This window comes from Prunus mume, linkage group LG2, assembly GCF_029339155.1.
Source record: "Prunus mume cultivar Tortuosa linkage group LG2, ASM2933915v1, whole genome shotgun sequence".
NCBI lineage: Eukaryota > Viridiplantae > Streptophyta > Magnoliopsida > Rosales > Rosaceae > Prunus > Prunus mume.
In genome coordinates, this window is record NC_142699.1 from 2,996,016 (window position 1) to 3,008,381 (window position 12,366).

A 12,366-nucleotide genomic window follows, 5' to 3' on the forward strand; every position below is an offset into this window, starting at 1 on the left:
CTATGTATTCTTCGACAATATTAACAACTTATTGTCTGAGCTTTGATACAACAATATAGGCCACTACACTGGCTGTTTATAACTAGAATTGAACTTCTACACAACAACACGCAACTCTTGAATTAATTCCAAGAGATATAGAATTGTCCAAAAAAAAAAAAATAGAGATATATAGACACAACTAGGGGTGGCATTTTAAGAACCGAACCGCATTTGCGGTTGCGGTTGCGGTATTTGATTTTCAAAACTTGCGGTTACCGCAAACCGCAAAGTATAGCCGCACGGATGATGAAGTTGAATTCTACAAGGAAATGGAACATATGACAACTTGTAAGTAATTAGTTTATTTATGATAATGTTATTTATGCTTCTTCTTATAACAAAATGTATTAAACTATGTTGTTTTATTTGTAGATAACATTGGTGCTCAAACATAACGGGGTTCTTCAAATCCACTCACCACCAACACTTGAGTTTGTAACATTGGTGCATTGCATTTTCCTTTTAGTTTGTAACTTTAATTAACTTTGAATTGAATTTTTTTTTTTGGTTGTAACTCTAATTCATTTTGCTTTGCATTTTCCTTTCGGTTTGTAACTTTAAAGGATTTGGAATTTGAATGCTTGAGAAGTTTAACTTTAATTGGAATGCTTGGAATTGTAACTTTAATTTTCTTAGGTTGTGAATGCTTGAGAAGTTGAGGAGATTGTGAATTTATATATGCTTGAGAAATTGAGGTTGTGTATTTTTTTAATTTAGGTTGTGAATTTATATTTTTGTGAATGCTTGAGAACTTGCGGTTTTAAAAATCACCAAACCGCAAATAGTTGGTCGGTTTGCAGTTTGAGTAAAAATTCGCGGTTACCGAACCGCAACCATCCCTAGACACAACACTTTGACTTCTAAAGAGTACAAATTTGCATATATAACTAAGAGACACAACTCTTCACATCACATTAATTGGTTGGGTCAATCTTCCCCTCTGTAATTTCGTGCTGGTTTCTTCTCTTTTTTCCTGCCTTGTTCCCTTTCCCTACCCCTTGCAAGCTCCTTGCCGTGTATCTTGTAGAAAACAGAATGAAACAAATACCAGAATCAACAAAGTCAGAGTGACAACCAAGCCTCAAAGCACACACTCAATGATCTCGCACAGACACAGGAGAAATAGAAGGAAGAAGACTGGAGCAAAAACAAATAAGCTTCATTCAATCTAATCAAAATAGCAACGGCTCCAATACAAATAGATGCAACGCCTCTTTTGAGGGAGAGACTTTTCAGCAAAAAGTGAAAACATCCTAGAGACTAGAGAGCACTCCGCCGAAAGCAATACAAAATTAGCTACAGTTAGCATGAATTATTGAGGCAATATACAAAACATATCGTACATAAAAGCATGGGCATGCTTTTACAAAGTGAATAAATTATTAAAGTGGTTTAACTTTCAACATATCTTTCCTCTTTATGCCAATTTCTCTCCAGACACATCATCACTCCAACAAACATGAGTTGGGCATGTGACCATGTCCTTTTCGTGGTTGACGCGGATTCTATCCAAGGCACTCTTTTTGTGGAAAACGTTCGAAGAGCTTGACTTGACTTGGGTATTTCAGTATTATATCTTTGCTGCAACACAACCACTGCCAAGAAAAAATAATCACGAAACAATTCGTTCAGTTCAACTTTTGCCATTTTCTAGTGGTGATCAGAGCAGCTGCAGCCTGCAGAGTTGAAGCTCATGGGTTCCGGGGCAGCGCCTGAAGCCTCCTCAATAAAATGGAAATACGACATATTCTTGAGCTTCAGAGGTGAAGACACGCGCAATGGCTTCACGTCCCACCTTCACAAGGCATTAGAAAGCAGGGGATACGATGTTTTTATGGACGAGGACGATCTACAAGTAGGGCAAGTTATAAAACCAGAACTGTTGCAGGCAATCGGAAAGTCCAAGATCTCTGTAATTGTCTTCTCAAAGAGGTATGCAGATTCCAGTTGGTGTCTTAATGAGCTGGTGAAGATCATGGAGTGTGGAAGAACACTGAATCAAATCGTTTTGCCAATATTCTACAATGTGGATCCTTCAGACTTCAGGCATCAGAAGGGTACTTTGGAATCTGATTTTCAGAAACATACCATCCGACATAAAGATGAGGTGGTAAAGGAGTGGAAAGATGCTCTTACTGAAGCTGCGGATTTGTGTGCCGGGGTTCTCAAAGACAGGTAATCAGTGACTTCCTTGGAATATGATCTCCTTAATTACGTGATTACTGGAATACAAAGGCCCCTTTTTTAGTTTTCAATTTTCATTTTCAATTTTTTTGAAAATTGAAACCGAATTTAAAACAATTTTCCATTTTTAAAAAATAAAATAAAATAAGTTATCAAACAAATTTCTTGTTCAATATTTTTTTGTCGCCCATATTTTTATTAGGAGACTTTTACTATATGCATATATTAATACTACTTACTATTTCAGTATTGATGAAAGCTACTTTCATAGGATTTATGTGTATAGTTTTAGTACACATATATCTTTATGTTTAGAAACTTATATGCAGATCTCGACAAAATATGAGTTCTTTTGGTAATTACCAAATTTGGTAAAAAAAGTTAGTGATTCATAAAAGGCTTAAATGTTAAAATGGTCCTTGTGTTTTAGTCAATTGGCAAATTTAGTCCTTGTGTTTTTAATTTGACCAATTTAGTTCCTGTGTTTTACTCTATTAGTCAATGTTGTCCATTTCGTTAAATTGATTTTAAAAAATTCATTTAAAATTTTAAAAATTATTAAGTTCTATTTACAAAGCAAAAAAATATGAATTAAAATAACCAAATGTTAAAAAAACAATCTGGAAACCCGACAGCCTCTATGTTCTCATGCCACCACAACCACCATGAGGAGTCCCAGCCACCACCCTACTCTCTCTCTCTCTCTCTCTCTCTCTCTCTCTCTCTCTCTCTCTCTCTCTCTCTCTCTCTCTCTATGTTTTTCAATTGTCGAATCCCAACATGGCAACCAAGTTCTTCAGTTTCTTTTCGCTGATTCTTTTGCTCTGCTCCACATTCATTGTAGTAAAGTGCCTCACCTTTCAATATCATGAGTACAACAATTGGAGGTTTCCTTGATGGGTTATCTCTTGGAGCCATCAAAGAATCGGGCCCTAGCCCAGGTGAGGGGCACAAATTTACGAACCAACAAACCCTTAGAGGGATAAAGAAACCTAGCCCGAGCCCTTCCTTCCCTCCCCACAACACCTCCATCTCTCTTTCTCTGTTCCTTTTTCAATCCCACCCACCCCCACAAAATATGAGTGAAATAAAGATTCAACATCAGTATTGGCAGGCAACTGATGGTTGTGGTGTTGGGTTGGGAGGCGGCAGCAGCATGAGAGGAGGACAGAGTCTGTTGGTTTTCCAGAATTTCTTATTTATTTTATTATTTTGTTATTTGTATTAATATTATAAACTGAACTTAACAATTTTTTATATATTAATTATTAAAAATTTAATGATTTTTTTAAAGGTAATTTAACATAATGGACGACATTGGCTAACAGAGTAAAACACGGGGACTAAGTTAACCAAATTGAAAACAAATGGATTAAATTTGCCAAATGTGTAAAACACATGGACCATTTTAACATTTAAGCCTTCATAAAATTGGGTTGATTTTGGTACTTTACAAAGCCAAATACATTTTGAGTGATACTTTTAAGTTTGAAAACAAGAAGAATAAAAAAATTGTCTCGGAAATCGGTCAATTCAGCAAAAACGGATACATGATGATATGTTTGTGTATATGTTCTATAGGTAATACTTTGATGTACTGTATGTAAATATACTTTAAACTAAGAATCAACTTTATATGATCTAGATTTATAAAATTTTAAATTATTTGGTGATTAAGATTTTATGGGAGAAAAACATTGTCGGGAATATATATTTTAGCTATTTAGTGCTCGTGTTAAATTCCCCTTCTTTTTAGCAGACATAGACTTAGCCAAATTGGTAAAAATAGATATGCTTCTCACTCTAGACCTAAGTTCAAATCCACCCTCCCCCCCCTCTTTTTCTTAGATCATATTAAAGTAAAATATGGTTTGCATAATAAAAAATATAATCAAGATGTTATCATAATTACTTAAAGAGTAAACTGCATAATTGCCCCTCAAATATCACCCAATTTTCGAATTCCTCTTGTACTTTATTTAGTCAATTAAGAACACAAATGAATTTTTTGGGTCAATGTCCCCCATATTGTTAAATTCCCTAACATTTCATCCACTTCTCTGTCAATATTAAAGTTAAATTTGTCATTTCCTATTTACTTATTTCAAAGAAAAAGAAAACTAATCATGAAAGTTAAAAGCAAAAAAAACATATGTAGCACCATAGGGGTGTATGTCAGTTCGAAACCAATACAATTAAAAAAATGCATAACCCCTAGGGGTGTACGTCGGTTCGAAACCAATAGAATTAAGTCAATTCGCATATGATCCAATATAGATTGGATTGTGATTTTTTCAATCCAATCCCATCATATTAGATGTTTAAATCCAATCCGATCCAATCGATATTTGATTGGATGATCGGTTTTGATAATGAAAAAAATATAAAAATATAAAAATAAAATAATAAACATTTATCCTTATGTTTAATCTAATCAAACATATAAATAGATGTAAATGTAAAATATAAATGAAATACTAGAGAAAATTGTTTTGATGATATAATATATTAAATATAACTCCATTAAATGATTTAAAATATTCATAGGGTCGTGATTTTTCCATTCCCCTTTTGTTCACTTAATTTTTAATAGTTTTTACTATAACAAAAAGGCTTATTATTTTAATATACCCCTTGAAAGTGTATTTGAGTCTCACTTTGCCCCCTAAAACTCTTTTTGTCACACTTTACCTTTTATTTCACACAAACTTGTCTCACTTTGCCCCATTTTTCACAAAATATTAATTAAAAATTGAAATTGAAATTTTAAAACTTAAAATCCATAAAACATTTAGAAAGAAAATTAATATTTTAGAAAATATAAGATTAAAACAAAAACAAAAACTACATCCCCACCCCTGCCCCTCCACCTCCCCATCCATCTCCCCCTACCCCTCCTCTGCCCCATCCTCCTTTTTTGGTTCAGCATCCCTGGAGTCTTTATTGTGCTCCGGCGCCCTGTTGAGTTTGATATTTTAGACTCTTTTTTGGCTTTGTTTCTCCTGATCATACCAAAACATTGAAATCCAATTCAAAACCATAGAGAAAAGCAATTAGTTTCGATGAGAAAGAGGGGAGTTTTGAATTGTTGCACAGATAGGAAGAAAACAAAAAATAGAAAAGCATGTAGAAGGGACCAATAAATATAAGAGCATGTAGCAGAGACAAAAAAAGAGCAAGAAGAGCATGTCATCAAACAAATCCGGAATTAAGGTCTTGAAACATGATCTCTTTTTTATCCAGCAAAACAACAAATATGAATATTTTTTTTAATACAAATTTATAAATAAACCCAATCCTAGACATGTATTTATAAAAAAATCCAAACACTATTTAAACATAGAAACACACCCAAAATCAACCCCAAAGTCAACAATTGTATATTTTTTGGGTGTGTTTATAAATGGGTTTTGAGTGTGTGTAATGATGGGTTTTGGGTGTGTTTATAAAGTGTTTTGGGTGTTGGGTTTTTTTATAATTTCAGCTCCCATTTTGGGTGTTTTAGTGAAACTCCTTTTTTTTAAACCACCCACTCTTCAAACAATTAATATCGGAAGATAGGTTTTTTTTTACCTCTTGGAGAAAGGAAAACTTGTTGACAGGTAAGATTTTGAGGCAGAGACGCAGGAAGAAGGTAAACTTTAGCGTTAGTTGAGTTAGGGCTTTCTTTTTACTTTTTTAATTATTAGTAAATTGGGTTTTTGTTTTAAAGATAACATGTGTCAAACTTTAATTTTTTAGATTAAATTTTAATGAAGTGGCGTGTGGAGCACAAAAGTCAAGCAAATTATGGTAGAGGATCCGAATCCTATCCTTGCACCCTAGTTCGAATTCCATCTCCGTAATTGAGACCTAACATAAATGCAAATAAGTAGAAAGTTGACATGTAGAAATCTAATGTTTCATCATAACGAGTCTTTTGTTTTGCTTTCAAATTCAATTTTCAGGAATGAAGCAAAGTTTATCGAGGAATTTATTCAGAGTAATATTGTCGGACGGCTTTCCAAAACTCCCCTACCAGTAGCCGCTTGCCCGGTTGGAGTCGACTCTCGTGTACATGATATGATCAGTTATCTAGGTGGTAGATCACAAGATGTTGTCATGATTGGAATTTGGGGGATGGGCGGACTGGGCAAAACAACAGCTGCGAAGGCCATTTATAATCGAATTAAGGATAAATTCGATGCTCATGGTTTCCTTGGAGACATTAGGGACACTGCAAATAGACATGATCTTGTTTATTTGCAAAAACAACTTCTTGCTAAAATCTACAAGAAACCGACCATTGACATAAGTTGTCCTGATGAAGGGATGGGTATGATAAAAGAAAAACTTGGACGTAAAAGGGTACTTGTAATTATCGACGATGTAGATAAACAGGAGCAACTCGAAGCGATAGTTGGAAATCGTGATTGGTTTGGCTCTGGAAGTAGAATTATAATAACTACTAGAGATAAACATTTTCTAGACGTACTTCGTGTGAATAAAACTTTCACGGTTCCAGAAATGAATCCAGATGAAGGTCTTGAGCTCTTTTGTCGGCACGCCTTTCAAAAAGGTTGTCCTAATAAACGATATCTTGAACTCTCGAAAAAGGTAGTTTCTTATAGTGGAGGTTTGCCGCTGGCACTCAAAGTTTTAGGCTCTTTCTTGGTTGGAAGAACCATGGAAGAGTGGGAAAGCCAATTGGAGGAATTGGAAGGAATCCCTCCAAAAGATATTCTAAAACAACTGAGAATAAGCTATGACGGTCTAGATCATATCGAGAAGTGTATATTCCTTGATATATCTTGTTTCTTCATTGGAATGAACAAAGACCATGTCAAAAAAATATTAGATGGATGTGGCTATAAAGCAGAAATAAAAATCAGTGTCCTCCTTCAGCGGTGCCTTGTAACTGTTAATGAAGAGAACCAGCTAACGATGCATGATCTACTTCGAGAAATGGGCAGAGCAATCTGTCAAGAAGACCGGAGTAGATTGTGGCTCAGCCCTGACGATTTGACAGATGTATTGGAAGACAAATCTGTAAGTACTTTTTCAATAAAAGTTTAGAATGGCATCATACAAGATAAGCCCATGTATGCGTAACATAGTCGGTTTTCCAACCCCTAATAGATAGAATTCCTTGCATGTGTACGTAATATAGTCGGTCTCATTTTCCAATTCTTTCTGTTGGTTTGAACTTGCATTAAGAAGGCTCAGTCAGGCAAAATCAACCAAGCTATATGTTTTGCCAACCAAACTACATGTGTACGTACTATTATAGCTTTGTTAACAAACCTGTGGATAAAGAATTTGGTTAACACATGCAATTTTCATGTGTCTAAATCATTAGCCAACAATGTTTTTCTTACTGAGTGCCTTTTTTTAATAGGGAACTGAAAAAGTTGAAGGACTTGCTCTAATTCTGCAAAGCTCGGAAAAGTCTAGTTTCGGTATAGATGTATTGAGCTATGTATCTGTAAGTACTTTCCCAATAAAGTTTTAGAATGCATCATGCAAGAGAAGCATATGTATCCCATGTCTATAATAAATTAAAATGTCCTTTTTGATTTTTTGTTTTGTTTAGTACAAGCAATATAGTCTAAACCAAAGTAAAAGAGGAGGGTTCTCACACATCCACACTACCAAAGTGCCATATGAATTTGAACCTGAGACCTTAGTCTGCAACTTTAGATCATTTTTAACTTTGCTAGGTCCGTTGCCATTTCTTATATTATATCCATCAAGAGCAAACCTCAATTAGGCATAACCAACAAAAAATATGTGCTTTGATTGCAAACACAAACTATAGGGTGTAACATGGTCCAATACTATTAATTATACTTTTTGGTTAATACATACACGGATCAAGGGCGGAACCAGGAATTTTTTAATGGGTGGGCTAGTTAAAGTTGTTATAACTTAAAATCTAAGGACCAATTTTTGTTTGGGTACTTACTGTTTCTATAGTTTTTCTAGAAATATATTAAAGTACAAATTGAGATAAATAGTAAAAGGTTGAGAATTAAAATCATGTGTGTATTAAGAGATTATTTTATTAATTGAGCAAACAAATTAAATATAACATGATTATATGCCTACAAAAATTGAGTGGACAGTGGGTTACAAAACTACATTTGAGTGGGTTACTAAGTTTTTATGGGATGAATAACATTAAAATATATGTAATATATTTTAATTTTATAAAACGCTACCTGGGCTAGAGCCCATGGTAGCCCTCTACCTAGTTCCGCCCATGACACGGATTTTCTAACTCGGTATCTTTTGTTAACAGGGAACTGAAGAAATTGAAGGAGTTGCTCAACATTTGGATCCATATTTGCGTCGAGGTGGGGCTCGACATTATATGGATCAAGATTTTGGTCCAGATTTGAACAGATTCAGTGCACAAGCGTTTACCAAGATGAAAAAACTGAGGTTACTCCACCTCAGCAACGTAGAGCTCACTGGAGAGTACAAATATTTTCCCAAAAAGTTAATATGGTTGTGTTGGCATTATTTTCCTTTAGAGTCCATACCAGATGACTTTCCTACGCAACCAAAACTAGTTGCTTTAGACCTGCGGTATAGCAAGCTCAAAATAGTCTGGAAGGATTGCAAGGTATAATAATCTCAACTTCTCTGGTTCTTTCCTTCTGGTTCTATACATATATCATACTTCACCTTCTCTTCATTTTGGTTTAATTTATGTATCAGAGACCTTCCTTTTGGATTTTAATTTCCATTCTAATTTTGTTTTTGTGTAACAGTTGCATCAGAATTTGAAAATCCTTAATCTCAGTTATTCCTATGAGCTAACAAAATCACCAGACTTTTCAAAACTCCCAAATCTCGAGGAATTGATATTGGAAGACTGTGAGAGTTTGTCTGAGGTTCACTCTTCCATCGGGGATCTTGGAAGACTTTCTTTGGTAAATCTTGAAGGCTGCTACAGTCTAGAGGATCTCCCACTGAATTTCTATAAATCCAAGTCTATTGAAACTCTTCTACTTACTGGTTCAAGTTTTGAAAAGTTGGCTGAGGGCTTAGGGGACATGGTATCATTGACAACTCTGAAAGCAGATCACACAGCCATAAGACAAATACCATCTTCCATATTAAAATTGAAGAAACTGAAAGCTTTATCTTTATGTTCTGTGAAAGGGTCGCCATCAACAAATCGTTTGCCTCCTTTGTTGCAAAGTTTAAGCTCTTTAAGAGAATTAGCTCTTGCAGACTGGAGTTTAACTGATGATGCATCCCCCAAGGATCTCGGAAGCCTAATTTCCTTAGAAAATTTAGATCTTGCAGGAAATGATTTTTGCGGCCTACCAAGCCTCGGTCGTCTTTCAAAGCTCAAGGTCTTGTGTTTAAATGCATGCAGAAAACTTCTTGCAATCCCAGATTTACCAACCAATTTGTATGTTCTGAAAGCAAATGACTGCCCAGAATTGGAAACAATTCCAGATTTTTCAAAAATGTCCAATATGAGAGAATTGTATCTACGTGATTCGGGCAAACTCACTGAGGTTCCAGGCTTGGATAAGTCATTAAACTCCATGACAAGGATTCATATGGAAAAGTGCACTAATCTCACTGCCGATTTTAGGAAGAACATCCTACAGGTCAATCCCTCTCTCTCTCTCTCTCTCTCTCTCTCTCAAACACACAGTACATGTTTCTCTTTCTATCACATACAATGCACATGTACACATGCATGCATAAGAATGTATTTCTTATAGAAATTTGGCTCTACATGGTATAGGGATGGACTTCTTGCGGATATGGTGGCATTTTTCTTAGTGGAAATGATATTCCTGATTGGTTCCACTGTGTCCATGACGATGATATTGTGTATTTCACTGTGCCTCAAAGTGTTGGTCGTATTTTGAAAGGGTTAACTTTGTCCTTCGGTTTCTCTTCCTCTTCAGAAGAGTACGGTCTTGGTTTTCACATTAGCATTAAAAACATGACCAAGGGTACTGAGATTGAAGCCAGGATCATACCCGATTGTCCAACTAAGGGTTATTATCTTTGGCAGGGACAGTTATCAAATGACAAGCTCGAATTGCAAGACGGTGATAATGTCTTGATTGAAATAATAGTGGAGGCGAAGGTAAAGGTGAAGAAAACAGGTGTTAGTCTGGTATGGGACAAATTTATGAACGAAAATATGATTGATTACCATCTTTGTGCGTATCAACGACGCCCATATCTGGTCAATGATGATGTCATCATTCATTACGATTCTGTTAATTACAAAAGCAAATCACTGGACTTTTCAAAATTCCCAAATCTCAAGAAGTTGACATTGAAAGGTTGTAAGAAGTTGATTAAGGTTCACTCATTCATCGGGGATCTTGGAAGACTTTCTTTGGTAAATCTTGAAGGCTGCCGAATGCTAAAGGATCTCCCACTGAATTTCTATAAATCCAAGTCTATTGAAACTCTTATACTGAATGGTTGTTCAAGATTTGGGAACTTGGCTGATGGCTTAGGGAACATGGCATCATTGACAATTTTGGAAGCAGATAAGACAGGCATCAGACAAATTCCATCTTCCATAGTAAAATTGAAGAAGTTGAGAATTTTATCTCTATCTGGTGAGAATTTTGAAATTCCATCTTTTACCCCTTTCGTTACATGGCTTAAACTCTTTAATAGAGTTATTATGTCTTGTAGGCTGCTGGCGGTTAACTGAGGATGCAATCCCTAAGGATCTATGTAGCCTAATTTCCTTAGAACATCTGCTTCTTGGAGACAATTACTTTGGTGGACTGCCAAGCCTCGCTGGTCTTTCCAAGCTCAAGGTCTTGTGTGTAAATGCATGCAAAAACCTTCGTGCAATACCAGATTTACCAACGAATTTGTATGTTCTGGAAGCAATTTACTGTCCAGAATTGGAAACAATTCCCGATTTTTCAAAAATGTCGAATATGAGAGAATTGTATCTAAGTGATTCGTTCAAACTCACTGAGGTTCCAGGCTTGGATAAGTCATTAAACTCCATGACAAGGATTCATATGGAAGGCTGCACCAATCTGACTGCCGATTTTAGGAACAACATCCTACAGGTCTCTCTCTCTCTCTCTCTCTCACACACACACACACACACACAAACACAAAGGCACAGCTGCAGATGCGGCCCATATATATAATGATATATGCATGCATGTATAAGAATGTATTGCTTCTGGTGTGCAGAGATGGACTTCTTGCGGATTTGGTGGAATTTATTTGAATGGAATTTATGATATTCCTGAGTGGTTCAAAATCGTAAATGATGTGGGCAATATCGTCTTCTTTGAAGTTCCTCAAAGAATCATGGGTAGTGATTTAAAAGGGTTGACTATATGCTTCGTTTACTCTTCATTCAGGCGAAAATTCTTAACAATGCCTTATTGGAGTTATGGGAAATTTAAAGATTTTCAAAATGGTCTTATTGGCATTATCGTTAGAAATCTTACCAAACAAACTGCTTTGCACACCAAGATAGCAATTGCCTCCTTAAAAACTTGGCATAGACCTAAAGACCATTATCTTTGGCAGGGACAATTGTTAAACGATGTTCTCTGTTTGCAAGGCGGGGACCAAGTCTCCATTCTTGTAAGGCCTGATGATGTTGATTTTGTGAGAGTGAAGAAGACAGGGGTTCATCTAGAATGGGACAAAGTCATGAAGGAAAATATGGATAATCCGGATCCTCATTTGTATGATTTGGAAACAAAATCGGGATTTTTCAGGGGGAGTTGATGACGCATTTTTCAGGGGCTTATATACATGAACAACTAGCAGTGGAACCATATCTGGATTTTTTGGGGAGCAGGATAGAGCCATGATGCATTTGTTCGCACTAATGAATCGAGTGTTGTGGATGAACAATTAGCAGTGAAGGGGTGTTTCGGGCATCTAAAAAGTTTTTTATTTAATATTTTCTTCAATTGTTTTTCCCACCCACGTTAATTGTGAATGGTTGCCACAGAATTTAGTTGACGGGAATTATTTAAGATTGAATTTTCCTTTCCTTTTTTATTTTTATTTTGCCAAAGAATTTAATTGCAAAGGAAAGGGTCGCAACCTTGAACTGAATTCTGCACATTGCCGGAAACCAAATTATTTTATTTTATTTTTTCCTTTTCTTTTTCTTGTTTTAGC

The 12,366-nt window shown here is 35.6% G+C and overlaps 1 protein-coding gene across 3 annotated transcripts; it reads left to right on the forward strand.

Annotated features, from left to right (window-relative positions):
* The first annotated feature begins 1,436 nt into the window (after positions 1-1,436).
* LOC103319289 (TMV resistance protein N-like) lies at positions 1,437-12,243 on the forward strand. Of its 3 annotated transcripts, XM_089045488.1 has the most exons (9): positions 1,582-2,217; positions 5,968-6,018; positions 6,174-7,254; positions 7,604-7,690; positions 8,507-8,833; positions 8,982-9,836; positions 9,977-10,814; positions 10,894-11,285; positions 11,416-12,243. In XM_089045488.1, the coding sequence occupies exons 1-9, from the start codon at positions 1,736-1,738 to the stop codon at positions 11,962-11,964; spliced, it is 4,662 nt and encodes a 1,553-aa protein (XP_088901614.1). In that variant the 5' UTR covers positions 1,582-1,735; the 3' UTR covers positions 11,965-12,243. The 3 variants fall into 3 exon arrangements, with proteins under 3 accessions (XP_088901616.1, XP_088901614.1, XP_088901615.1); XM_089045490.1 differs by lacking the exon at positions 5,968-6,018 and having other exon boundaries at positions 1,437-2,217; XM_089045489.1 differs by lacking the exon at positions 7,604-7,690.
* Positions 12,244-12,366: the final 123 nt, after the last annotated feature.